General features: G+C 48.7%; 1 protein-coding gene across 1 annotated transcript in view; it reads right to left on the reverse strand.

Annotated features, from left to right (window-relative positions):
* Positions 1–14909: 14909 nt before the first annotated feature.
* The window catches only part of C6PH9orf40 (chromosome 6p C9orf40 homolog), a 71848-nt gene continuing 59025 nt past the window's right edge, over positions 14910–27732 (reverse strand). The window contains exon 2 of the mRNA XM_069625829.1: positions 14910–15840. Within this exon, the coding sequence (XP_069481930.1) occupies positions 15682–15840 (159 nt within the window). The 3' untranslated portion in view covers positions 14910–15681. The remainder of the gene's footprint in view (positions 15841–27732) is intronic.

Raw genomic sequence — 27732 nt, forward strand, 5'->3', positions numbered from 1 at the left:
AATCAGTATTGCCTCCCTTGCTAGTTCAGCTAAGAGGCGTTTATCATCAGCACCAGTTTTTAATTGCGCTTTTATTTGCTCAACAAAGGCATCATTGTTACTGGTGTTATTTACTATTTGGTTTTTCATTAATTTCTGCTCCGAATCCATGTTTATTAATTTTGCGTTTACAGATCCCAGGAGCGAGATTTGATCTTTTAGACTTTCACTCAGATGCTCATAGAGTTTTATCAGTGGGGCGACTGTAATTGTTAGCGCAGAGATGATATTAGGTCTCAACTGATTTATCACTTGTTCGACCAAATCAAAGCATTCAGTTTGTAGGCCGCTTCTTTCATTTGGGCTGTTTAGTCTATTTATGCTATGAGTTGGAAGTCTCCGTTTATAAGGGCCTTTTGTCAAGCTTTTATACTCTGAGTCGGAAGAGGAATCATCACTTGAATCAATTGAGTCAGATGGTGTAGAAATCGATTTCAAGTTTCTTTGTATTTTCTGCTCAATGACTCTACTATGTGTGGAGCATTGTTTTCTTTGAGTGCAATCACCTACTTTTGATCGCTTCTGTGAGCAGGGAATGGGTGCTGCGCTTGACGTTACTCTTCGCCTTTTATTGGGGCGATAAATATTTTGTTGCAAGCTTCGAGGCACTGCTCTTATGTCCTCTAAATTATCACAACTTACACTGTCACTTTCTTTATGACATACAGGGTCTTTTGTGTTTACAACATGACCATTTATTTGTTTTTCGATCTTCGTGGATGGTGAAGGAGTCATCTTTGCATTTAGAGTTTTGAGGTCTTTGAGTAGCTTGTCTGCCAGGAATAGCGAATTTCGCCTTTCTTGCCGTATTTCACTTTGGGGGTTATGGTCTGGAAGCACGGCCTCCTGAGACGGATGATCTGGTTCCACTATAAAAAGATCAGGCTCAGGATTCCAGCTATCGTATATAGGGTTTTCAGTTCGAGAAATCCTCGGTGAGCCAATTGAGTCATCGTTTTTAGGCCAAGAATCAGTGACTCCAGTAACTTGGTTCAGGTTCATTAAACTTAGACAATTTTCTCGCAGAGATAGATTAACCTTTTTATTTTTTTCTGGATTAGTTGTGTTCTTGTCTTTGTTGCCTTTCTGGATGACTCTCCAGGCTAAAACTCTAAGTGAAGGAGGGGGGAGCGGTGAGTGGCTTGGACAACATCTTGTATAGGTCATTAATGTCATTACTGGCAATCGCTCGATCGAGTTTGACAGATGAGGCGAGATGTGTACACAATGTCGTTTGCGCAGTGATTGCGGTGTTTACGTTCCATATGTGCTCATAATGGGTATCATCACAATTGTCGTTCAGGAGGTTAAGGGCCTCACCAGGGTGTGGCATTTGTCTCTCCACACCCTCGGCCTTCCTTGACATATGACATCGCCTAGCTGTCTCGGAGCGCTACAGATGCGCACCAACACCTGCCGGGTTCTCCCGAGCCTCCCCGGGTCTGCCCACGACAGTTCGCCGACGACGGCGCTGAAGCCGTGCCAGCGGGCAGAGCAAGCGGAGGACCAGCCGGTCCACGAACGGCGTCTCCTACAGGGGGCACGGACAAAGGTACGGTAAGACAGGGGGGGGGTGGGTACGAGTGCATTATTATCCGCAATTAGAGATTCCGAAACGGACAAGTGACGTCCTCTGCCTGACTCAGGCTGAGAGTCAGCATAACTCTTCGAGGAGCCAGCTTAACGTTGGGATACCGGCTCGCTGACAAAGTCACGCACATTTTGAGTGTTAATCAAGTTTTCAACATGAAAAGTAAAAGCTGCCCCATCCCCTTCTTCAGCATATTCACGTACCGTTTGATCAATGGAATCTATTACATCGGCACACTGATCCGCTGCTGCTGCTAGTGTTGTATGACTGAGTGTGTAGCAGTCTGATTGAGCGGGGGCAGAATGGAGCCTCCGTAACCTTGCTCTAGAAACAGGGGTCCGCAGGCTAATGCAGGGTGTGTACTGCTTTGCCAGGTCCATTGCTGAAAAATTTGAGGGTACGAAAGTGCACCGGACTCTCACCGAACACTCCCAAACACTCCGCGACGCTCCGCGTGGAAGTGAGGTTTTTATCACAGTGCTCCTCCTTTCAGAAGTAGAGGTAGTAGAGTTACTGCACCACAATCCTGCAGAGGGCCAGCCACATAGAACACTCCCAAACATTCAGTAATCTATTCAATTTGTCACATGAGTTTCTCAGACAAACAGTCAATGGATCTTTCACACATTTCGTTCTAGACTCTCTAGTCAACATCGCCCTTGGTGTTAGAGGACCATTATAGCTTGTCTCTGCCACAACCCACTCATCAGGTGACGGCGTTAGGAATTTAAGCAAATAGTCACACATGTAGGCAAGATGATACGCCTTAAAGTTCGGCACCCCCATTCCACCTTTATCCAAAGGTAATTGCAACTTCCACAACTTCAATCTAGGGGGTTTCCCATCCCACAAAAAGCCTTGGATAAGCCTATCCAACTCATTCCAAAATTTGTTATCGATATTTAGCGGAGTCATGCTGAAGACAAAGTTGATCTTAGGGGTCGACACCATTTTTAAAGTGTTAACCTTACCCCATAATGAAAGATTTAAAAGGCCCCAGCGTTCCAAACCATTTTTAAAGTTTGAACAGACCTCATCCATGTTTATCTTCACCAGATCATTGACTTTTGGAGTAATACAGATCCCCAGATACTTCATTTTATCAGGGCACCATCTAAACCCCAGATCGGTTATGAAATGTTTACTACAGCACGGTACCAGGGGTAACACTTGCGATTTTGTCCAATTTATTTTGTATCCGGAGGACTTGTGAAACAATGCCAAAATGTCCACGAGAGTAGGCAAAGACTGATCTAATTCCCTGAGTTCTAGTAGCAAGTAATCTGCAAATAGCCACAATTTTTGTTGCAACCCCCAGCATGATAATCTTTTTATATTCGGGTGATCTCTAAGTACAGCAGCCACTATTTTTGATTTTCAAACTTAGGTGTTGTGATTTTAACATCTTGCACCCAATACTGTGCATTGCATTTTGTGCCCAGTTTTTGACTTTCAAACTTAGGTGGTGTGCTTTTTTTGTTTTTTGTTTATTTTTTTTTTACATCCTGCACCTCAGATTGCATTGCAACGTGTGCCCCTCGTGTAACCAACTAGACCGGCTTGTGAGCTGGGCCAGAACTTGCAGTGCAGCCTCTCCTTTTTCCTTCAACTATCCTTTGCCAGCCTCATGGCACTCACCATCTCTCTCATCTTCTCCAATTACTACACTATCACCTAGCCTCCCTCTCTTACAAAGTCTGGAGGGAAAAAAAAAGCCAACCCTGGCCTACCCATCGCTGACACCTATGTCATTGCAACATCCAGAGAGGTCTTCACAGACATCCTTTTATCTGTCCCTTGTCCAGATCTATGGACTCCTCCCTTTCACATACTCTCCCTGCCCATCTCTGACCATTGCTACAACCCTTTTCCTGAGTGGGCCGATTTCTGTTTCTCCGTACTCTAAACCACCTCCAATCTCCTCCGCATGGGCGATTTCAACAATTGGACTCCCCTGTCACAGCATCCACCATCTTCAATGACCTCTGCACTTCCCCATTCCTCTCCAGTCTCCCTTCTGGCCCAACCCACTCTGGATGCCCTCATCCATTCTGACCTCCCTCTCCCCCCCCACCTCCTCTGGTCACGCCACTCTCTTGGTCAGACCATGCTCTCCTCTCACCTGGGTCCCCTTGGCCCTCTGACCAAAACTCCAAAAGCCCTGGCAACTTCATTCTTGAACACCCGCCCGATCAAACAAGTGTCAGCTGCTGCCTTTGCAAACCCCCCCCCCCCTCACTCCCTAGACTACCACTGATTCTGCTCTTAGCAACTGTCATTCAGAGATTACCAACAGCAGGCTTAGAAAAATTATTACAAATCTACTATACCTGCATGTCTAGTAACTTAATTGATCTACTTGACCTAGGAATAATGTACACGACAATTTTCTTTTTGATTAGAAACCTGCTTGGTGTGTAAAGAAACCTATGCAGCGAGGTAAATGTTCCATTTAAGTTTAGAAGAATTTACACAGCCAGAGAAAGTAAAATCAAACTCAAGTAGTACTATTTAATTGCAGTTTTCTGACACAGCTTGGTTTTCTTGCATCTCGATTATGTCCCAGAACGTGTTCTTAGGAACAGAAATGGCAGCATGCAGGGGTTGCTTATGTGTATCGTTGACCGCTTGCAGGGGCTTTGAACTTGCAGAACTACTAATGTACACAAATACCAGCTTGCATGGTCTGTTAATGTGGATGCCCAATGTGCAGGGTTAGCACTTAATTTGGACAGTCAATTTGCAGAGCTGCCATTTTACAGGTGCAAAGGTAGATAGTTGCCAGGTTGCATGGTATTCTAATGACTTGCCATCGTTTTAGGGACTGCTATTGGACACATCCATCAGTTTATAAGAGCTGCATATGCCCTTGGCAGACAGTTCACCAACGTTAATATCCTCAGCTACCTGCTTGTGGCGGGTTCCATTGTAAGGGCTACTAGTTAATTAAGGGGCAATAACATATGACTGCCAGTGTGCAGCAGCAGCTAACCTCTAAACTACAGGTTTGCAGAAGGTCTCAGTGTGTAGCAATACCTGTAAGGTCTGGTAGTTTGCATCACTGTGAATTTATCACGGCATGCAATGTTCAAGGCTGAACTGATATTAGCTATGCTGCCAGTCCATATCGATAAGTGCATAGAGATATCTTTGTGCAGAGGCACATTAAAGTGAAACAGAGGAGAGATGGGACAGAGAACAAGGACCGTGGATTGACGGAAAGGTGATGAGGGGAGGTAGGTACCGAAGGAGTGAACCAAGGGAGATGAGAAATGATGTGGACAAAGGGAAAGTGGATGGAGAGGGAAAGGAAGCATAGAATAAGTGGAGACAATCCTATCTAACGCTATCCCCTCGGTCATGTCGTGCTACCTAAGGGTGAAGGGGCATGAGAGAAAAAGGACATAGAGGTGTGAAGTTACAAAGGGGAAAGAGCGAGCCTGACAGGAGGGAGATGGCGTAAAGGATAGACAGAAAGAGAGGTAAGAGATTGAGAACACAGGCATAGGAGAGCAGAGCATAACTGGGACTAGAGAGGGAGAGCAGGAGGATCCAGCGAGCATGGGAAGCTGGCGTCCAAGCAAGGACAGGGGAACTAAAAAAGAAGTTGTCTGCAATGTACCAAGTGAAGATGCTTTGCTAACACTTGGGCAATACCTGTATTCTGTGAAAGTGATAAGTGCAGCATGGGCGCGTTATGCTCTTAAGGAGCAAATCCACGTATGAGACCTTCTAGTTTTCTGTGAAAGAAGTTCATAAAAGGTAACAAGTTTCTTAAATACATCTGAGCTTCAAGGCCATTTCACCCGAGTCAGAAAATACTTTAATCAACTCCAAAAACATAATTGCACATTCAGTGGCCCCCTAAATACCTGACCCCTCCCACTTAACTCCTCTCCCTCACCTGAAAACAATCACAAGGCAAAAAGGTCAATAGTGCTCAGCTGGCTTTGATCCATTGCTTAGCCGGCATTCGACTCCGTTCAGCGCTGAAAGCACTCCGTTTAGAGTATTTTTTTTTTAAATCCCACAAGTCACTTCGCAAATAAAGATTTGGGGTCTACCTAATCAGATTTTGTAATGGCCACTGTTTTGCATTGTCTTCTTATGTCGATCCAGTCTGTCTGCTTACATCTAGTGGGCATTTTAAAAAGGGAAACGATCATGCTCAGGGAAAGCTCGCCAACAAGGTCGAGCAGGTTGTAAATGCTACACGCCCCACCTAAAAATAGCTCGAGTGGGCGAGTGAATTTAGCAAGCCCTGAATACCCTTGACAATCTTGCCCCAGTAATGAGGATCGACCTGAAACCCGCCTCCAAAATTAACACCTGGAACGACCCTGAACTTGTAGCCCTGAAACCCAAGTGCAGAGCTGCGGAACGGAAGTGACAAACCTCAGGCTCACCCTCTGACAAACTGGCCTACTGCATGCTCCAAAGGTAATACAGACTCTCCATCTGTGGCAAGAAAAGGGCCCACATCCAGGCACAGGTATCAGGTGCAACCAACAACCTAGCTGAACTCTTTAAAATCTGAAGGGAACTAGCCAACCCTTCCGCTGTCTCCTCCCCTCTTTCGTCCCAGGCCCTCTGCAACGCACTGCCCACACTTCATCACTAAAGCTCTGGAAATCCTGAGCACCCTTGCTACCCTCCCACCAAATCCGCCCCTCACTCCCTTGCCTGCTATGGCTTCTCACCCTCCTTCCTCTTTGCCGTCCTCCCCTGAAGAAGTCACCAGAGTGGTCCACTCCATGAAGGTCTCTTGCAAACAGGTTTCACCTTGCTCCTCCAGAGCCATCACAGACAACATTGGCTCTCTTGCATCTGTACTCGCTGATCTCTGCAACCACTCTTGTCACTGGATCTTTCCCCTCGCTCCCTCTCTCAAACACCCCCCCCCCTTCTGACAGAACCTTCAGCAGACCCTACCTGTCCAACCAACTACCACCCCATTTCCGTCACCCTCTTCCTTGGGAAACTGCTGGAGAAGCTGGTCTTTCCACAACTTAACACACTGAACTTGTTGGTGGTCTCCACGACCATCAATCTAGATTCAGAGCATCCAGAAGCAAGGAAACTGCTCTTCTGAACACCAGTGGAAAAACTGCTCACAACTCTGGACTCTTAACTCTCCAGCTGTCCTCATCCTACTCGATCTCTCCTCTGCCTTCGACACGGTCAAGCATTCTATACTCTTAAAACGGCTCCATGGTACCCTGGGTATCTCAGAGCGTGCACTGCACTGGCTGACCTTCCTAAATGACCATTCATCCCAAGTCATTTTGGGCACCTTCTCACCTACTTCCTTCTCTACCAGTGGGGTTCCACCAGGGATCAAACCTCTCCCCCTGGCTCTTCAACATTTGTTGCACAGCTGACCCTCGGTTTCCTCCAACTTCCAGTGTTACGCAGATGACAACTCTTTTTTCAAACTTCCTACTGACCCTTTTGCATCTCCCATCATCCCCGAATGCCCATCTGCCATCCAGTCCTGGTGCACTTCCAACGATCTCTGCCTCAATGCCAGCATGACGGAAATAATTCCAATTGGGACCTCTGCTCCCCCCACGCCCCAACTCACTCTGGCCATCCTCTATGGGCTCTCCATGTGCTCCTTCATCTGAAGCCAGAAACCTTGGAGTCATCTTCGACTCCTCTCCACTTCCTCCCTCACATGGACATTGCCAAGAAGTGCCACTTTCAACTCTTCCTTCTCGAAGAAATTCTCACTTTCCCCAGAAGCTCAATGTTACCCGAGTACTGGTTCTCTCTAGACTGGACTATTGCAATAGCCTCCTCAAAAATCTACCTTCCTCCACTCTACGACTTCTCCAGCTAATCCAGAGCAGGGCAGTGATTTATCCTTGGCCTTAATTCCACAAACCACATCTCTCCAGCCCTATATAAATTAAAAAAATAAATAAAAAAAAAGAACACTTCACTGGCTCCTGGTTACTGCACAGATTAAATTCAAATCCCTCTGCATCGTACACAAGGCTCTCTGGGAGACAGCTATCTGGAACCAGTGCTTACTAAATACTCTCCCTCTAAACCTCTACGGTCCTTGGGCACCAACTCTGTTGTGTAAAGCGTTTCGCGAAACATAGGGCCAGAGGCCGACTATCTTCAGCTGGCTCCCTCTTACAGCCTCCCCCTTCCTCCTGGGCAGGGCTTCCTCAAATTCCAGAAGCTTCTTAAGAATTTCATCTTCACCGCCTCCTTCCCTTCGCGCCCCCCCCTGCTAATCTCAGTTGCTGTGATTGGTGATCAGGGCCCTTATGTGTCATTCGGGGTCCTGGTCTCTCACACCCAATCACCCCAGCCTTTGCCTACATCGCAGCACTTTCCCCGGCACCCACTGGCCTTCGTCCTGTAGGATTGCACTATGCACCTGTAGGCCACATAGCACTTACCATACTATGCACTTCATCTGCAGCTCACTCATGAGCACAGACATTCCAGCACCTACCTCACTCCCACTCTTCTCACTGCACTTACATGTTCTGAATACTCACATGGCATAGTAGGTTTGTCTTCATCTTCCACTATATTCATGGTTTTCAATCCCGTGTTCCTTCCCAGTTGCCCTATGGGCGTTTTAGAACCACATAATTGGATTATTTAAACCAGTTACTTACTTTTGCATATGAGCAATCAAGATTCTGCAGCATTCCCCAAGTTGCAGCCATTTCTGAAGATACTGGTCTCCGTTGTTTTTGGTGTCCGCTATCATCCATGTGGCTGGGTGGTTTAATGGCTGGCACCAAATAACTAGAAGGGGGTCTTCAAATACAGAGTTTTGTAAAGTAGTGCCCACTCTCCCCTCCTTTTTACTTGTTCTCAGATTTGCCATTTTGCAGAATCTAGGACTAATGTGGACATTGTGAAGGTGGTGCAATAGTTATGCTAGTCATTTATATCACACCTGTACACAAGTATTTACAGGCGTGAAAGGCAAGGGAGATTAGATGGGGGGCACAAGACAAACAATCTTACTAGGCCTTTTGTCATTTAGATCATGTTAGTGTGACAACGCAGAGTGCAAGGGGTGGGTGTGGGGGGGGGTGTGCCATCAGGGCAGCCTTGCTCTGAGTAAGTGCAGTCACGGGAGGGCGGCACTGGGTAAGTGCATTGAGGCAGGGTACTGTACAGGTTACAGTTACAGCCCCCAAGTGTGCGGTAGGCCAAGAGGCAGTGCAGGGGCAACAGATCATGGAGGAGCCTGGTACCAAGTGAGACTCAGGGTACCAAGCAACCAGTCGGTGCAGCAGACAGGTAGGTCTGCGTGGGGGGGGGGGGGGTGTTGGGGAGGAGAAAGTCCAATTCGAGAAGGGCAGGGATGCCCCTGCAGAGAAGAGAGATCTACCCACCCCCCTCTCTGCCTGGAGAAGCGCCTAACCCTCAGAGAGGTGGGGGGGCTGAGCGACTGGCTCGAGAAGGAAGGCATTTTGAATGAGTTGGGTGTAGTGCGGGCACCAGCCACAGAAAGCCTTGTGGTCGATGCCGAGGGTCTTGAACTTGCAGCCACCGGGAGCCAGTGCAGAGACTTCAGGGCTGGAGAGATACAGTCCCTGGGCTTGAGGCCAAGGATAAGTCAGAGTCCTGTTCTGGATAAGTTGCAGAGAGTAGAGCAAGGCAGATTGAGAAAGAGGCTGTTGCAGTATTTCAGCCTAGAGAGAACCAGGGCTGGAGACAAGTCAGCTTGGGAGGGTGGTGGTTGTTAGGTGGTTGGGGGGGGTGAGAAAAGTAAGAGGGTAGTGGGCCTACTTGGCAAGGTCCGTGATGTGAGGAGAGAGAGAGTGGAGTCAAAGAGGACACCAAGGTTTTATGTCTCACAGGAAGACGGCCCAAGGAGGGTGGCAGAGTAAGAGGGGGAAAGCAGAAGCAGGGGTTCCAATGAGAAGGATCTCAGTCTTACTGGCATGAAGGCAGAGATCGTAGGAGGCGCACCAACCCTGAAACGCAGATAGACCGGAAAGAGAGGAGGCTGAAGGAAGCCCGAAAGAGAGCAGAGTGTCATCTGCATAACACAAAGTTACAGGAGAAGGTAGATATCAAGGGGGCGAAGTAGATATTGAAGAGCTAGGGTGAAACAGCCCTGGGGAACACCACATGTGGAGATAAATGACCCAAGTTGGACCTGGGAGGGTCAGTCCAGGAGGTAGGATGTCATCCACTCCTGATTCATGATGCCCAGGTTCTCAGAGTCGATTGATCACAATGGCATGATTGGCCTTATCAAAGGCAGACTTAAGGAGGACGACAGAAGAAAGGCTGGAATCAAGATTAGAGAGCAGATCTTAAAGGGTGTTCAGGAGCAGTTCCATGCCTCTAGCAGCTCTGCAGCCAGACTGATGGTCATGGAGACAACCAACAGGTTTTGTGTGGGCAGTAAGCTGGAGGGAGGCCTGCTTTTCCCGAAGATTGCCCAGGAAAGGCATGCGATAGTTTACAGGATAGGTTGGCTCGGCAGATAGCTTTTTTGAAGGGGGGGAGTGAGGGGGGAAGCCAGTGGCCAAAGAGGGATTGTAATCATCCAAGGCTGGAAAGAGGGTGTCAATGTGGTCCTTGATGTTTCTGGAGCAGCAGGGGAGCACCCGTTTGACACTTTCATAGATCAGACTTGCCTAGAAACTTCATCGGGTGTCAGGGAGAAAGGGGGTGGAGAGGGAGAGGTAGCCAATAGAGGAAGAGGAGAGCAAGGACAGGCGATCCTGAGTTTGTGGTTAAGTGAGAAGCCAGAGCCATACAGAGGGCCTGTTAGGGAACAGGAGAGGTTGAGATTGTAGAAGGATTGGCCAGCTCCTTGCAGATTTGAAAGAGTTCAGCAGTGTTAGAGGCCGCAGAGACACAGGCTTGGATGCAAACTCTCTTTTTGGACAGGACAGAGCACTCTCTTTTTGGACAGGCCAGAGCCCGTACTGTCTTAGCAGGTTAGTTTGTCAGAGGATGCGCCCGAAGCCAAACAGAGTTGCACTTCGAAATAGGCTTCAGCCAGATTCTCATGCCGGGGCAAGGATGTTCAGACTGTTTAGAAAGATGCAGGTTAGAGAGGGCTGTGTCAGAGTGTGAGTCAGCCATGAGGAGCAGAGAGAGTAGAGGCAAAGGCCTCCGCTGACACACACTTCATGGGCCGAACAACCGAGAAGGTTTAGGTGGCAGTGCTGGAGTGGGCTTTGGTTGACAAGACAGTTTCAGGTGAAAGGAAAGTGGTCAGTCCGAGAGGAGTGGTGAGAGAGGGATGCCTGAGGAGATGAGAACATCCAAGGTGTGTCCTGCACAGTGTGTCAGACCAGAGGGTAGAATGGAGAGGGAGAGCGCGTGAGTGTCACAGAGGTTATGGAGACGGAGGAGTGATTAGAAGCATCCTGGTGGAAGTTGAGGTCTCCGAGAAGTTGAGAGGCAGAGGGAAGGAGAGGTCAGCCCACTCAGAGGAAGAGGGCAACCTGACCATGTGGCCTGTAAATGGTGACCACAGTCAGAGGCCAGGAGCGATGGAGAGCCTGCAAAGTAGTACTAGGCCTGCGCAGGAATGACAGCATCAGGGACCCACCCCGGAAAGATCACAGCTACTTCACCTATAGGCCGGTTGGTGTTGGGCTCTGAGGATCTTGTAGACATCAGGGAGGAGTATCTCAAAACTCATGACAGGGCTGGCCGAGAACCATCCCTCAGTAGGAGCAAGGGCATCAAGGTAAAGTTCTTCGAGGAGGTGGCAGATGTCAGGAATGTTTGACAGCAGGGTGAGAGTAGCAACATGGAGCAAGTTGCCACATTTGAAACACTTCCGGGGTGGGGTACAGGCTTGAGGTACAGCCAGAGGAAGGTGTAAAGGGGCCAGAGAGTGAGCAGAAGAGGTGGCAGAGGTAGGAGTAGTGTGAGAAAGAAGGAAGTTGATAAGGAGGCGATGGGCTGAGGGCCCTGGACCAAGACGGTGCCATTCAGATAGACATTAATGATAGTCTTGGCGAAGTGGAAGGAGGCCAAGAGGACCTCCCACAGGGTGCCACCATTAACGGGAGAGGAGGAGCAAGGACAAAGAAGAGACCATATGAGGGGTCCACAGGTTTGGAGAGGGCATGACAGGACGTCAGTGAGAATCTCTGGAGGAAGAAACAATGTAGGTATCAGCGATAGGGAGGCCTGGGTTAGAGACCAGGATATCCCTCTTGAACTTCTTCCTTCCTGACTTAGTGAGAGGGATAGGAGTAGCAGTTAGAGATTAGGGGGTGGGAAGGAAGACAAAGCAACAGAGGGTGCAAGGAGGATGGAACAAGAGTGAGCGAGAGCGTAATCAGACAGACATTGAAGTACCACACTGCAAAACCAGATCAACTTTCCTAAAAAGCGCGGGGAAAAGGCCTAGTTATAGACACAGCAGCAACGCACAAAGGAAAGCAAACTTTCCTAGAGATGGCCAGGTAATACAGTTCAAAGAAAAGTAATTAGACGGGTGGGTCAATTTAGAGTGGTGCAGTGATTGCGGATAATCCCTCCCCTCCCTACCCTCCCCCGACTGCACCAGACAGCTGCAAGCTTCTCGATTCCTCGACTGACACCGGCAGACACCAACTGGAGCTGCTTGCACAATGTGATCTACAAATACTACTACGATGATTTTGCAATAGAAATCAGAGCCAGGTTCTGCTCTAATATATGATCAGCCCACTGTTTTTAATAGCTCATCCAGCAAGGCGATTGTAGCCATAGAAAGTAAGAGGCAGGCCTGTTCAATGGGGAACAGAATAATGTTATTTGGCAGAGAAGCAGTTCACCTCCAGGTGTTTTAACAGCATTGGCATTGCTGCAACGAGAGAAAGACACCCAAACACCCAGGTTATCAGTAGCTGAGCCCCAATTCGCAACTTTCATGGTGTGCTCAGGGCAAATGGAGAGTACATTATGTGCGAGGAGGTCCTGTAAATTGGTGCCATGTGCATAAAAAGGGATACTGTTAAAAACAAATTACAGCAAATCCGCAGAACGATGAACCCAGATGTCTAGAGCCGCCAATCTTTCACGCATTTAAACTAAGTTAGCAGATTGACCCAGATTTTTAAAAACAATGTGGAAGCTGCTCTTTGACTCAGGTGGGACAGACTTAATCGTTAAGAACATCAGTTCACGGGAAAAAAAGTAATCCTATAGTACTTGGTCACCTTCGCCTCACCCACACCCATTATGCGGGAAACATGACAAATGTACAGAGAATCTGTGCTTGTTGCACCTCACTTCACAAAGAGCCATCAGAAATAGTCGTGTTAAGGTGGGAAAGGGTACGCCCAGCAGAAGGCACAAGGCCCTCAAAGAGCACTTGCCTACAAGTAGTCCCTGGGGTAAACATAGCATGCTTTGGTCTCACCTTAAGGCAAGCTTGGTGCCATGCTCAGCTAGACTGGCAATGACTGGCAATGAGTGCCAGTTTTACACATAACTGAATCCTTATAATGTACTCAATGCTGGGGGGGCAGCCTCTTCAGGACCTTCCATAACAAGAGACACATGAAAACATGCCACTGGAGTGGGTGCACGCCCTGTAGTCTTCGTTCTCGGAGACAATGTGTGAACAGAGCGGTGTTGACATGTGCCCCCAGGGTAGTAAAGTGCAGATTGCAGTGCAGCCATGAGGAAGGTGCTCAGGGGACGTTTAGAAGGACTATTCTAAGGATGGAGGACAGTCTCTACAAACGGAAGGTCCTAGCAGAACAGAGCACAGGGTTGAGGGTAGCATGCATACAGCAGCAGGAAGGCAGATCTACAGGGGCTTCAGAGGGAGCTACCCAAGAGGACAAGGAGGATGCGCGTGTCCAGGGAAGGAAGAGGGAAATGAAGTGCTTAAGGCCGTTAGATTAGAATGGTTTTACAAGTTTTTACTTAAGTAGGTTCTGCCTGCAGGCTAACTGGTGGGGTGGCGGGGAGGTTCCTCCATGCCTTGGGGCAGTCTACTTCAGATTCTTCAACTAGGTTTGAATCTAGGCATCAGGAAAAGGATGGTGTACGAGCTCAGAGGTTTCTTAAGGGGGCATACTAGGCAATTAGTCATATAGGTGGGTTCAAGTGACTGCACAGAGGCGCTTGACATCAATACTAGGAGGTTTTTAAAGGCCTTGGGAGGTGCAAGCTCTTCTTTACAGGACCAGGGTCATTCTTGCTGTCCTGTGGTATCCCTACACAGAGGCCATTGCAGTTTCCAAGCGGGACAGAACTACTGCCTGGATTACTTTGTGTCAGAACTCTGAGCCGGGAAGAATTCTCCATAACCTGTGGAGTTGGTAGCGTGCCATTTTCACTGTGGAGTTTATCTGATGAATAAAGAGGAATCCAGTTTTGAATTGGGTTGGAACCATGCAAGGCAGACAGTTTAAATGGAGGTGTGGGTGTACAGATTAGTCTGGGATCTGGGTAAGGCAAAGGGGCATATTCTGCTTGTTGAAGCCATCCCTTTCCAGGTGGAACAGGCATTGAGAAAAGTTAGCATGGAGATGGAAAGAAACTATTCAGGTAAGGTAGGCCAGCGGCTTTTTATAAGGCTGTGGTTGAAGTACCTCAATCCACAGAGACCAGACTTTAACCGTCTTTAAAGAGCTCGCTCGGAGCAGTCCCAGCAAGGCCCAAGCCTTGACTGAAGATGTGTTCAATAGCGATTTATGCCGAGGGGTCAAAAATCGGAGCTGGTCCAATGCTTTTATTAGTGCAGCCCTTATGAACTATTGGACATTTCCGTGCTTCGCAGAGGCCTAACTATCAGGAGTGCGTTTCTGTCGCTCCAATTCTGAAATTGGCCAGCGACTACTTGCATAAGCATTTTGGGTTTGAGCTGGGACGGAACATTGCCAATAGCCCTGGACTGCCGTTCCATTTAAAGGTGACTACAGTTTTCTTGAAGGGAGCAGGGCCCTTCCCTCTACAGATGGAGGGATTGTAAAGGTGGGTGAGGGAGTGCTGTCAAATCCTCCAAGTGTGCCGTGATAAATCAATGACATCCTAGCAGTAGTGAAGTTGTTCTTTTGGCAAATTAAAAAAAGAAAGGATAAAATGTAAGTTCATTAAGTAATATTTCCTCAACGCTACCATTGCACTAACCGAGATGGCGGTAAATTACTCTATGCAGATTTCTCTGAAGTTCATTCAGAGACAAGATTCACTTAGCCCATAAAAGCATAAGTTGTAAAGCCTCCCTCCATTGATATCACGTTTCAAGACAGCAAACCATGCTCATATTTAGACAACAGTACATGCAGCAATCCGTTTTGGTTGGCACAATGAAGACATGAAATAGCACAATAATTCTTTTATTGACCTGGCTCACTTCATATAGCAACAGCAGTTAACGCCTGTAACTCAATGTTTATGGTTCCAAAATAATGCTACCAGTAACAGTGTCAACAATGGCTATAATAAACTTAAATTCTTACAAAAATCAACAATTGTGATAAAACCAAAGTGGATGGTTGCGTTTCACTCCAGACAAAAGTTGCTATGCCGAGAACTAGCATAACTGGAAGTTGATTGCATTTCTTTAAGAGGAATTGGCCGAAGTCAATCTCAAAAAGATGGCATCACAAATGCGATCTTGCTGTATGAAGATTTAACAATCTAGCAGGAAAAGGCAGCTTCAAAAGAGTATACAGGTTTCTGATGGCATCGGCAGTATAGAAAAGTAATGCCACAGCAATATTTGGAATACAAACAATCCAGTGTCCGTTCAAGCTTACATACAGAAACTAAGTGTTAATTGTCAAAAAGAGACCTACAATATAATAAACCATTACAAAATTCTGTACAGTGAAAAATAAATCTTTAAGCAGCTTTTCGTACAGTGTCAAGGCTAAAACGCCTCGTCCAACACTTGGTATTGCTTATCAACATTTTCAGCAATTTACAAATAGCAAAGTACAGAAAAACAGTGTGTAAATGTATATTTCTTTTGAGGCATAAATGGGGATTTCTGCTCTGATGGACGAGCAAAAGAATAGCCTCTTCTCTCACACATCCGAATATACTTTTGAAGACTGCGTACTTCATAGTCTTAGCTAGATAGAACCGAGTTAACTTTCCATTTCCACCACAGTTCCTTCAGCACCAGTATTTGCAAATTCTGCTCTTAAATTGTCCACATCTAGTTGAAGAATATCTGAGAAATCGATATTGGGCAATGGGACTCTCCAGTAATGAAATGAATTGTACTGCCAACATTCTTCTCCATCCTGCCAAAAACAAAATAAAAATGAAGTTTATTGAATTGATGTTTATCAAATCACACTTTTGAACATGAACGAAAAATTATGTAAAACCCCATTAAGAAATACAGCCACATTATTTAAGCACCATCAAAATAATTGCTCGAAGGTCTCATTTTCTTTTGGGCCAACTGCTGAATCAAACATCAAAAGTATCAATAAAGTTTATTGAACAAATGTATGTGTCATGTTGACCAACTCTTTTTTTTAATAAAGAAAAAGATTTATAGCTTTCCAATTTGCATTTAACACCAGAAATAGAACATACCCGACTTTTTTTAGCACCCGGCAGGAGGAAGCCAGCGATCAGGTGGCTAGGCTTGAACTGCCAGTGTAAACCCCTCCCGCCAAACCCACTGCCATCTTCCACCCACACCCATTTGAATCCCATCCCCAAACTTATCTTATTGTGGTGGCACTCGTCGCCGCAGCTTCTCTCTATTCAGAACGGCTGCCATGGAAAGAAAAGAGGGGCTCCGTACGCTGGTCTTTCCTTGGTGGTCATGTTGGTAAAGGATGCCAAGCATGTCCAGTTGTAGGAATGAAAACCTTTTAGCACCTCAGGTTTCAGCTTTGGTAACCTTGGGATGCTAATGGCCTTAACACCCGATCCAGCACGGTTTGACGCCTGGTACCACATTGAAGGTATGAGAGACATTAGGTCCTCAGAAAACCGTATTGAATGTATCCCCGAACTGATACGGTAGACACGAGTCTGCAGACAAAGTCTGACAGGTGTGAAGTGGGGTCATGAAGAGAAGACAAGTATATGCACTAAACTTGATGTACGTATTTCTAAAGAATGAAGATGTGACTAAAATGACAAAGTAAACATAAGCGACTAGTGAAGAAAAACATACACTGAAGATGAGTAACAAAAGATGCACTAGATTCTACACAGAAACAAGATAGACTAGACAACGTAGAAGCTTGCTAAAGTAGGAACCATAACACGAGTAAAGCAGCCATGTTGAGAAATTGAAGTCGGCATTGCATAATAGTACAAAGGAGTGTGGGAGCCCCTCTACTATCCTGTTCTATGGAATTTCTTCTACTCACGACCACGTTTTATCTCCCTGCACTCTTCAGAGTAGAAATATCCATTTGCAGATCAATCTTTGTCCCAGTCACACGGGCAGTCCAGCACCGAAATGCTAGGCAAATACACTCTGAACAAGATTAGCATAAACAACCCCAGACACGTGTTAGTCGGGCCTCATCAGTGAGGTTAAGCTGAGCCTCTCTAAGCGCAGTGAGCAAGTGGATCCACGTCAATTACCCTGGGTTACTTCGGGTGAACCATTTCACCCATGTTCATTCATAGTAGCGGGGCTCCCACACTCCTTTGTAACACTGTAGAACAGTAAGAAAGAAATCTCGAGGAGAGAGACCAAGGATGCAGAGCTGACTGGCACTAGGATACAGATTCGTTTAAGAACAGAGGGTATTTTGCTTGGCTCAGGATCAAGGATGCCACAGCAAGAAGCAATTGCAAAGAACGAAAGGCATTGGTAAGACATGTTGACATGTTATGTTTGATAGGAGGGAATAATTTTGAGTACCAAGTATTGATCAAAGATGCAGAAAGCCCATGAGGGACATTGCAACCAAGTCTCGAGAGGAATACTAGCACCCAATACAAATGATTAGTCAGCATGGAGAAAAAAAAAAAAGACAAGGCCTATTCATTAAGCTCCATACAAAGATAGCAGTGTACCTTCACTCCCTTTAAGTTCTGAGGAAGACCAGCCAGCAAGGTCAACAACAGAGAAGCAACCTTCGCCTAACTGATGAAAGATGGTAGGCTAATTAGCTAACGAGGGCAGTTGTCCGACATTGTTCCCTTGCACCTGGGTTTCATGGATTACACGCTCATAACAAGCCGAATGTCCAAGCTTGGAAGCGAGTGCCAACCAATCAGGAGAGCCTAAGTAATGGTGAACCATACATTTTGTTGCAGAAGCTTTTCCGCTGCTGGCATTACGCTAGATATGGGGCAGCCAATAACGATACTAACCCTTATATGAACTCTAGATATACGTTCTTTAAATTCCTCCGGCCAATAGATTTTTTTTTAAAAACTTTGTTTTTCGCTGACGGTTCTAACATATTAATGCATTTTTTCATTAATTCAATCTAATGCAGAATACATTCCAGTGACGTACAAACACAATCCCATGGAAGATCGTTGATCTACAGCATTTGGATCGGTTCTGTCGCTGTCAAGGCTTCTTTGTAATTTTCCACTAGTTAGCAGCGGAACGGGCCCATATGTCTTTTGGCCAAGGGCCCCACCACCCGACAGATTTCTTCACATTCATTAATATATAGCAAATCCTCGGGCTAGGTCTGGACAGTTGGCGCCACTTAAGTCTTCCAGCTTCTAAGGATATTTCGTTCAGCTACCGCCCTGGCCACAGCAAAGAGCCTACGAGTCTCGATGGGTACCTTCCCCAACAAGGTACTTCAGTGGGGTGGCGGGTATACGGATATAGAGTAAGTGTGGTTGCTACCTCTTCCCAAAATTGGCAGATGGCAGTGCAGTGCCAATATGTATGGAGTTGGCGGCAGGGGTTTTACATTTGGGGCAGAGCACCTGCGAGGATTGATCGCATCTCGCAACCTACCCGGGGTGGTGTGAAGATGGTTTAAAATTTTGAATTAATCTGAAAACAGCGTTAAGGGAGATAGATTTAGTGAGCTGGCAGTATTTAGCCCATTGCGTGTCAGATTGTTACGCTAAGGTCCCTTTCCCATTTTGTTTTCATCATATTTGTGGTTGGGGAGTGGAATTGTACCTACTATAGATCGTGGCGATGCCCCCTCTGACCCCTTCTTGTGCCATGATTCCAGCGTATGAACTGGTGTGGACGGTTCAGTCAGGAACGAAGGCCACCTGCATCTGCAGGCTGGTTTTAGGCTATGATATTGTGACATTATCATGAGCCCAGAACCAACCTATCCTTGTACCACCTCCAGTTTTACAAACGTACCACCTGGGAACATATCACCCACCGTCCTTTACTTTCCAGGGTCCCATACTTTCTGAAGCATTGCGTCAAATGTGGGTGCGATGTCAGGGTAGTGCTGGAGGGTGGTGGGGGGGGGAGAAATGGGGGGCGAGATGGGGATTGTCACACTGTATGGTTCTGTACACGCCACATAGGCTTGCACAGTGCATGTCACTGGGTCAACTTAACTAGCGCCTCTGCATTTCTTTCTGAATATCATGGAGCGCAAGTCTATGGGGGCCGCGGTGTACTTTTCCACCTATATATATGGGCGTAGTTTTCTGTGCCTTGAAACCAGTATTTTGCGTACAGTGCTTGTGCGGAATAGGAATGGAATGCTAAATCTGGGGCTGCCAAGGCCCCCACGTCGCATTTCTCGTACAGTTTATGACAGTTCATTCTTTTCGCCCCCGACCCCTATGCAAAGTTAGAAACAAGCTTCCATAACCTGTCAAAGAACAACCATATGGGCCATTAGGGATGTTACTAAACAAGTGTAACGCTCACCTGGTATCCACAGGGACGTCACTCAGCCTGTTCTGACCTCTTACGACCTTGAACCCTTCCCTGGAGCCTACTCGACTGGAGACTGGGCCTGAAACACATGATTGGTAGAGTTTATCTCCCTATTGTCTCCGTGTGCTTGAACCCCTTCTTCCCCGGGGTCCAACCCTTCTCTTTGATCCACAGCTCACCTTGTTTTCTTGGAAAGTGTGCTCTCCGTCCTGCTTTCATCGCAGGGGCGCGTTGATTGATGCGGGCTCGTTGCTGCCTAGTTACTTCACTGGCAAGAGTCCGACAAGTAAGTATAATGAGTCTTTTGAACAGTTCTCTAACTTCGTTCCTTTCCTTCCTTAGATGATGGCCGGCGTCCAGGGATGGCGACGTGCTGCTGAGATGAGCAGCGCTGAAGGTGAGTGAGAGCGCGATGCAACCTTTTCGTACTTGTATTGAACCGAGTTCTTTTTCTGTGTCTTTTAGGTGCCGCAACGTTTTCAGCGTGGATGCCGGTTATGAAGAAGAAATGCGGTGAGTGTATGCGGCGCCTCTAGATGTTTCCACGCTAACCTGGAGTGCCTTTTCCCTCTTGCAGATGGATGAGAAGTTCCGGAGACAGAGTTCCCCAAGAGCGGCTGGAGTTCAGGTAAGCGTTTGAAGCTCATACAGTGTTTAAAAATAAGTGAAGATTTGCTGAATGCTTACTAATGCCTTTTCTGTTCTTTACCCCCCTTCTCCTTAGGAAGCGGCGTGCCGGGATGGGAATGACACCGCCTAAGATGCCCGCAGAACAGAAGGAGCGATGAATGATGGGCAGAAGCGCCGCAAGGTAAGGTTGTTCCCAATGGTGTTCTTGTAGGAGCTGAGCGCAGAAAAAAGATGAACAAGTTACTCTCTTACCTGGTAACGTTCTTTCGATGGGATGGTCCGACGACGTATTCCATATCTATGACAGTAATCACCACAGCTGTGCTGCTTCGTAAAATAAGCCGCCCTCGAGGACCTCCTCCGACGGCCGACGTCACTGGATGTTATAAGTAGGACGCCCGTAGCCTCAGTTGTAGTTTTTCCCCAGAACGTGTGGCACCAGTCTTCTGCCAGTCTGACCACACAAAGCCCCTGCAATCGCATAAGACATTCTGTAGCGGGGGAAGGCAGGGAGGGAGCAATATGGAATAAGTCGTCGGACCATCCCATCGAAAGAACGTTACCAGGTAAGAGAGCAACTTGTTCTTCGAGGGGATTGGGTCCTCCGACGTATTCCAGATCTATGACAGACTCCCAAAGCAGTACCAATGCAAGGAGGTGGGAAAAGAATTTAGAAAACAGAAATTTAGAATGCCCAATCAAATTGCGGAGCAAAGGATCGCCTTGCCAAAGGCCAGATCCTGCCCACGGATGAATCGAGTAGTGACGTACAAAAGTATGGACCGAAGCCCAGGAGGCTGCATCACAGATGTTACGAATAGGAACAGCCCAATGTAGGGCAGTAGAGGCAGCCATACCCCTGGTAGAATAGGCCCGCAAGCCGACCGGTGGGTCCGTACCCGCCAAGCGGTAACACTCAGAAATAGCCTGAATAATCCAGCGAGACAGTCTGCTTAGTCACAGCTTGTCCCAAACACTTTCCATGCGTAACCAATGAAAAGTTGATCGTCCACTCCGACCCGGGGCATGCGTGAAATATAAAAGCTTAACGCTCTCCTAGGATCGAGCCTATGGAGCCTCTCCTCTTCCATACCAGGATGTGGAGGAAGATGAAATGCCGGACGAACAACCTTCTGCCCTAAATGAAATTCCGACACCACCTTCAGAAGAAAGGACGGACAAACTCTAAGGACAACCCTGTCCTTCTGAAATACAGTGAAGGGTGGCTTAACTGAAAGTGCCTGTAGCTCACTCACTCTGCGAGCGGAAGTGACCGCAACCAAAAATACAGTTTTAAGAGTTAACAGTCTCAAAGGGCATGAATGCAAAGGCTCAAACGGAGCACCCATCAGAAACTTGAGGACAAGGTTCAAATCCCAACCGGGCACCTGGAAAGGTGATGGAGGGAACACATTAGTGAGCCCTTCACGAGTGCTTAAATATGGACAGCGCCGCCAGGTAACCTTTAACCGTACCCACTTGCAAGACCCTGTGGGCTAAAGAAAGCAAAAAAAGACAGAACCACAGGAATTTCTCATGCAAAAGGATCCACATTCTTAACCCTGCACCAGTCGCAGAACTTTCGGCAACGGTACAGGGACAGGGACTTAGTTGCAGGCCTTCTGGCCGAAAGCAACACCTCTATCATGTCTTCAGGGAGGTCCCAATCATTATACCGCAACCTTTCAGAAACCAAGCGTGAAGGTTGAGGGATCCGACCTCTGGATGGAGAACCCGACCCCCCTCCCCTCAGAGCAGATCGTCTTGGTAGGGAAGACGACGTGGAGGGCAGATGGACAAATCGAGAAGGTTCGGGTACCATGTCCTCCGGGCCCACGCCGGAGCAATGAGGCTCATCCAGAAACCGAACATTCGCAACCGCCGCAGCACTTGCGGGATGACAGGGACTGGAGGAAACGCGTACAGCAGTGGGAATGACTACTCCACCAATGCGTCCCCCAAGGCTCCATTTGGAGGAAATTCCCACGAGCAGAACCTTTCGCACTTCCGGTTGACACTGGAGGCGAAGAGATCCACTTGAGGGGTCCCCCAAAGGGCGAAGATCTCTAGGAGAATCTCCTGAGCCACCTCCCACTCGTGAGATATCGCGCTCTGCCTGCTCAGAGCGTCCGCCGTCTCGTTTTCGTATCCGGGCAGATGAACTGCCGAGATCGAAACTTCCTGCTGGATCACCCAGAACCAGAGCTGCATCACCTCCCTGCACAGAGGAAGTGACCCCTGCCCCCCCCTTTTTTGTTGAGGTAGTGCATGGCCACTGTGTTGTCCCGTCAGGATCAGGACATTCTTTCCTCGCACAGTTGGCAGAAAAGCCTTCAGGGCAAGCCCGACGGCCCTCAGCTCCAACAGATTGATATGGAGTCTGGACTCCGGAGACCAACGACCGCTGACTGTCAACTCGTTGGCATGAGCTCCCCATCCTGTGAGGGATGCGTCCGTCACGATAGTCACCTCATGCCAGGGTAGCCAAAAAGGAGCCCCCTTCATCAGATTGCCTTCGACAGCCCACCACAGAAGGTCCTGGGCGACCGGTAGGATGTCGGACCCGGTTCAGGTGCTGTCCTCGGAGGACTGAGACCACTGGAGCTTGAGTGCCAATTGCAAAGATCTCATCCGCAACCTGGCCTCTGGCACCAGAAGAATGCAGGATGCCAAGAGGCCGAGCAATCTCAAGAACTCGAACGCTGGGAGACTCTGGGCAAGCTGAAACTTGTGCACCATCTGCTGAATGTGATGAGCCCTCCCCAGGTGAGGAAGAGACAGCCCTAGGGACGTGTCGAGCACTGCTCCGATGTACTGGAGCCTCAGAGTTGGCGTCAAGTGGGACTTCTAAGTTGAGGGAGAAGCCCAGCTTGTGGAGGGAGCGGCAGGTGATGGACAGATGATCCAGGACTTGCTCGGTAGAGCGCGCCCTGATCAACTAATCGTCCAGGTAGGGGTAGACATGAATCTCCCCTTTCCTGAGATGCGCTGCCACCAATACCATGAACTTGGTGAAGACCCTCGGGCGGAGGTCAATCCGAAAGGCAGGACCTGAAACTGAAAGTGCAAGTCGCCAACCGCGAACCTCAGGTACTTCTTGTGCTTTGGATGGATCGGCACATGAAAATAAGCGTCCTTGAGGTCGAGAGACACCACCCAGTCCTGAAGCTGGAGGACTTGAGAAAGAGTAACCATCTTGAACTTGTCCTTCCTGAGGAGTTTGTTCAAACCGCGCAAGTCCATGATGGGTCTCAATTCCCAGTCTTTCTTGGAAATCAAAAAATAAGGGGGAATACCATCCCTTGTTCCTCTCCGCTACAGGCACCAGTTCTATGGCGCCTTTCTCCAGCAGGGATTGAATATCCTGCGCAAGGAGCAGATCCGGACTCTTCAAAGAGAGATTCCCCGGTGGATTGTCGTGAGGCCTCTGCCAGAAAGGAAGACAGTAGCCGTGGGCTACGATCTCCAGAACCCACACATCTGAAATAATGGCACGCCACTCTACAAGATGCTGCACCAGCCTTCACCCAACCGGCGAACCATGGGACATGGCCTCATGACTGAGCTGAAGCGGTTGCAGCGTTGCCTGAGGGCAACGAGGCAACTGCCCGAGCGGCCTTGGCACCTCGAGTACCTTGTTTTCCACCTCTGGCACTCCTACAGTGGCCCCTTTGACTGGCAGCTCCTCTCGCTTTACCAAAGGATGAGCGAGAACGAAAGGAACCTCCCCCTCCATTGCTGTCCCCTAGGATGAAAAGGCAGAGGTTGTCGAACTGCAGCACCCAACGACTTCGCTGCAGCTTTGGAGGTCTGCAACCTCTCAAGGCTCTCGTCAGCCTTGCTGCCAAAAGGATGTTCACCGTCAAATGCCATGTTGAGGAGCCGGGCCTGCACATCAGGAGCAAACCCCCGACTTCCGATGCTCGCCGCCATGGACCGGCTGACGCAATCTGCCATGTCCAAACCCGACTGAACGGCCTCACACATGGCATCCTTGCCATCCTGGACCATAGCAAGGAAACCATCCCGTTCGTCCCCTTCGGGACGATGTTCAGCCGCTAAGGAAACACAGTTCCACAGAGTGTGCGTGAAACGAGACAAGGCACATACGGAGTTGGCCACCTGAAGCGCCATACCCCCTGAAGAAAACACTTTCTTCGCCCAACCATCAAAACGCTTGTCGTCCCCATCAGGAGGGATGGTAGAATACGACACCTGCTTTGCTGGTGCTGTAGCCGCCTGCACCACCAAACTCTCTGGAGTGGGGTGCTTGGTCAAGGAGCAGGGGTCGCTACTGGCTGGGTGGTATTTTCGCGGCAAAGACTTGCCCACTGCCAGAGAGACTCCGGAGCAGTCCAAGCCGCCGCCACCCTCCTCTATAGAGCCATATGGAACGGCAGTACCGGGCCAGTTGGTGGACCTTGGTCGATGATATCCGTAAGGTCATCCTGAAGAAAATCCCCTGGGGGAGCAGACCACCTCAAGTACTCAGTAACCCTAGACATAAGGCGCCAGTATGAGGAGTCGGCATGAGTGCCAGGCTCAGGTCTACAAAACCACCTCCAGAGAGGTGTCCAGACCACTGGCATGGTGCAGGGACTGACGCAGGTCCTCAATTTGGCTATGGCCCAAGAGAATCTCATCTGGCACCGTGTCAGGAACCAGGCCATCATCAGAGCCCTCATCCACCTCTGAAATGTACTCAAGATGGCGGTAAGCGGGCACAGAATGGGGAACAAAGCCATTCTTGACCTTGGCCAGAGCCTTTCTAGGGGGTTCCACCGTGCCCTGGGGTACCACCGTCGAAACAGCCTCAAAAGGCGTCGAGTGAACCGGCGTCGACGCCGAACGCGGCGCCAACAGCATCGACACAGGCCTCTAGGTCGGAGCCCCGAGCGTGTCCCTCGACAGCCTGGGCGCCGACGACTTCTTCGGAGACGGAGCCTCGAAAGAGTCCGTCGACGACCTCGGCGCCACAGGCGTCGAAGTCTTCCTCCAAGACATCACAGGTGCACACGGTCTTGAGCGCGTCGAGGACCTGGACCTGGAACGGGCATGACGAGACGATTCCCCTTGTCCGAGCGGGACCTTTCCCGCGAATCGTGCCGACCACCCGAGTCCGAAGGCGTATGAGCGGTGTCTCGACCGATCACGACCAACCCCACTCGGAGGCGCGGATGGACCAGTGCCCTGCGATTCAAGCATCGCTAACATTTTCTTACCGAAGGAAGCCCATTCCTCCGGCGTCACATGCTTGGTGGGATACGCGACCCGCCGATGGGCGGAGTCCTCGAATGAGGACGGGGAAGGCGACCGATGACAGCGCTTCCGGGAGTGCCTCGAAGAGGCAGAGGAGTGGCAGGACCGAGACCCACTGACGACAATGCGGAGAGTCGCCCCTCGAAAGCCCCGCAGACCTCAACTTCCGTGGCTTGGAGACCTTACCTACCAATAGTTTCTTCTTGCGGTGCCGCAAGGCTTTGGACGTAAGCGACTGGCAGTCGACACAATCATCTGTGTCATGGGCCTCCCCGAGGCACCAGAGGCAGGCGTCGTGTGAGTCAGTCACCGACATCTTGGACCCACAGTCCCCGCACTTCTTAAAGCCTGGACGCGGGGTGGAAGACGGGGTGGACATCATGAAGGATAACTTCACAAATGAACAGGTTCGAAGAATCGTTAAAGAACAGAAACTGAAGCGTCGAGGCGCGCCGAGATCTCGGAAGAGAACACGTTCGCGGAAAAAAACGGAACTGAGGCTACGGGCATCGTGCGTCCTACTTATAACATCCATTGACGTCGGCCGTTGTAGGTCCTCGAGGGCGCCGTATCGACGCAGAAAGATTTTCCGAAGCAGCACAGCTGTGGCGATTACTGTCATAGATATGGAATACGTCGGAGGACCCAATCCCCTCGAAGCAGGCCTACTGGAGACCGATCCGAACACAGTGAGTGTCACGCTGCAGGTGCAGAAAACACAAAGCATGTTTCTCAGCCTGGGCGTGGCTTAAATAGTCTCTGGGTATCCCAGGTATCTCTGGGCTGAACCACACCCAAAAGACTAGACTGCACATGCAGTTCAGGGAACCAAAATATGTGGGGGCATCCATCTTGTCCCCATCAATGCACTACAAGTCCAATCCCCAATGTTATCCTATGGGAGTGAGTGAGTCTGGTGCCACAAGCGCCAAGTCTGACTCCAAGTGGGTCTTTGGAGGGATGGAGAGGCCCTTGAGGGCCATGTAGGTGATCGTGGCCTGGCTCCAGCCTGACATCCTGGAGGGCTGGGGACATGAGGGGCAGGAATCATGACAACAAGTATAGGAGTTTTGGCACTAGGACCATCTTCAGAAGGGCAATGCGGCCATATAGCAATATCGGCCATTTGTTCCATAATTTCAATTTGGTCTCAAGTTGCACCATGTATGGTTTGTAATTGGTGGCATACAGAGTGCATCTGTCAGTGGCCACTATGATCCTGAGGTATCGGGCCGAGCTTGGGCACCCAACGATAGTCCAATGTGGTGTTAGATCGTACAGTGTCCTGTGTCAGAGGAATGATTTCTGACTTAGCCTGATTAATCTTGTACCCAGAGTATTTCGCGAATTCTTGTACATCTCGCATTACTGTTGCCATGTTAGTCTCGGGGTCCATAATGTATAACAGGGTTTCATCTGCGTACAGCGAGATGAACAGGGGGGCGGGGGCTTCGGGGGGGAATAGGGATACCCTGACAAGTGGGTCTATGCCGTAAAAGTGCCGCCATACCCTTTCTATTGAGTGTGAAAAATGAGGGGCTTGGGGGAAGAAGGTGGACATCCCTGGTGTCTGAATCAGTGTAGTGCAAACCCCTTTGAGATAGTGCGATTTGTCCTTATTCTAGCTCGAGTTTTGATATAGTAAGTGAATGAAAGCAAGACACCTCGGCCTGAACCCAAATCGCCTCAACATGGCATACACGTACCTCCATGAAACCGAATCAAATGCTTTCTCATCAAGCGAGATCACCTTTGCCTTGGGGTCCAGCTGGGATATTATGGCAACAGTCTGCGTAAATTTAGGGAGATCGAGCTTGTGAGGATGAATCCTGACTGATCAGGGTGTGCTAGCTTATTCATGTGTGGTAACAATCTGTTTGCAATGCCTTTACCCATCAAGTATCTGTGTTTATCAGAGAGAAGGGGCAGTAGGACGTGGGTTCGTGCAGGGGCTTGTGTGGCTTGAGCAGGACCGTAATGATTGCTTCCCTTATATTTCTCCATCAACTCGTTCTAGTGTGGGGAGCGAGAAGGTACATGTACTGTTCTAGCTCTCCCAAAGAGTTTGCGTATAGTGCCACGTAGAAGTCTAGGAAGACTTAATTTTAATCGGCGTCCGTATAGACTGCCCCATCCGTTCCCATAATACTGGAAATTGGTCTGAAACCATGGGTTTTCCTAGGTTTTACCCGCTTTGTTCCCTTCTCCATATCGCCGGCCTCTCTTTGGGCGTGTGATGTACAACATTTCTCGGTCTGCAAGATCTCTGTACCTCTCCAGTTGTTCTTGAAGTGGTTTGAGAGTCTCGGCCCACAGTGTCTGCAAGTGTACATTTTCAAGGGAACGTAGGGTGAGTTCTGTGTGGTTTAGTTAATTTCTGATGTAACGCAGCGTACCAAGTGACCTAGAAAATAAATGCCCTCACAGCCAAACTTTGAATGAT

Source organism: Ambystoma mexicanum, chromosome 6p (assembly GCF_040938575.1).
Source record: "Ambystoma mexicanum isolate Mex_15411 chromosome 6p, UKY_AmexF1_1, whole genome shotgun sequence".
Lineage (NCBI taxonomy): Eukaryota > Metazoa > Chordata > Amphibia > Caudata > Ambystomatidae > Ambystoma > Ambystoma mexicanum.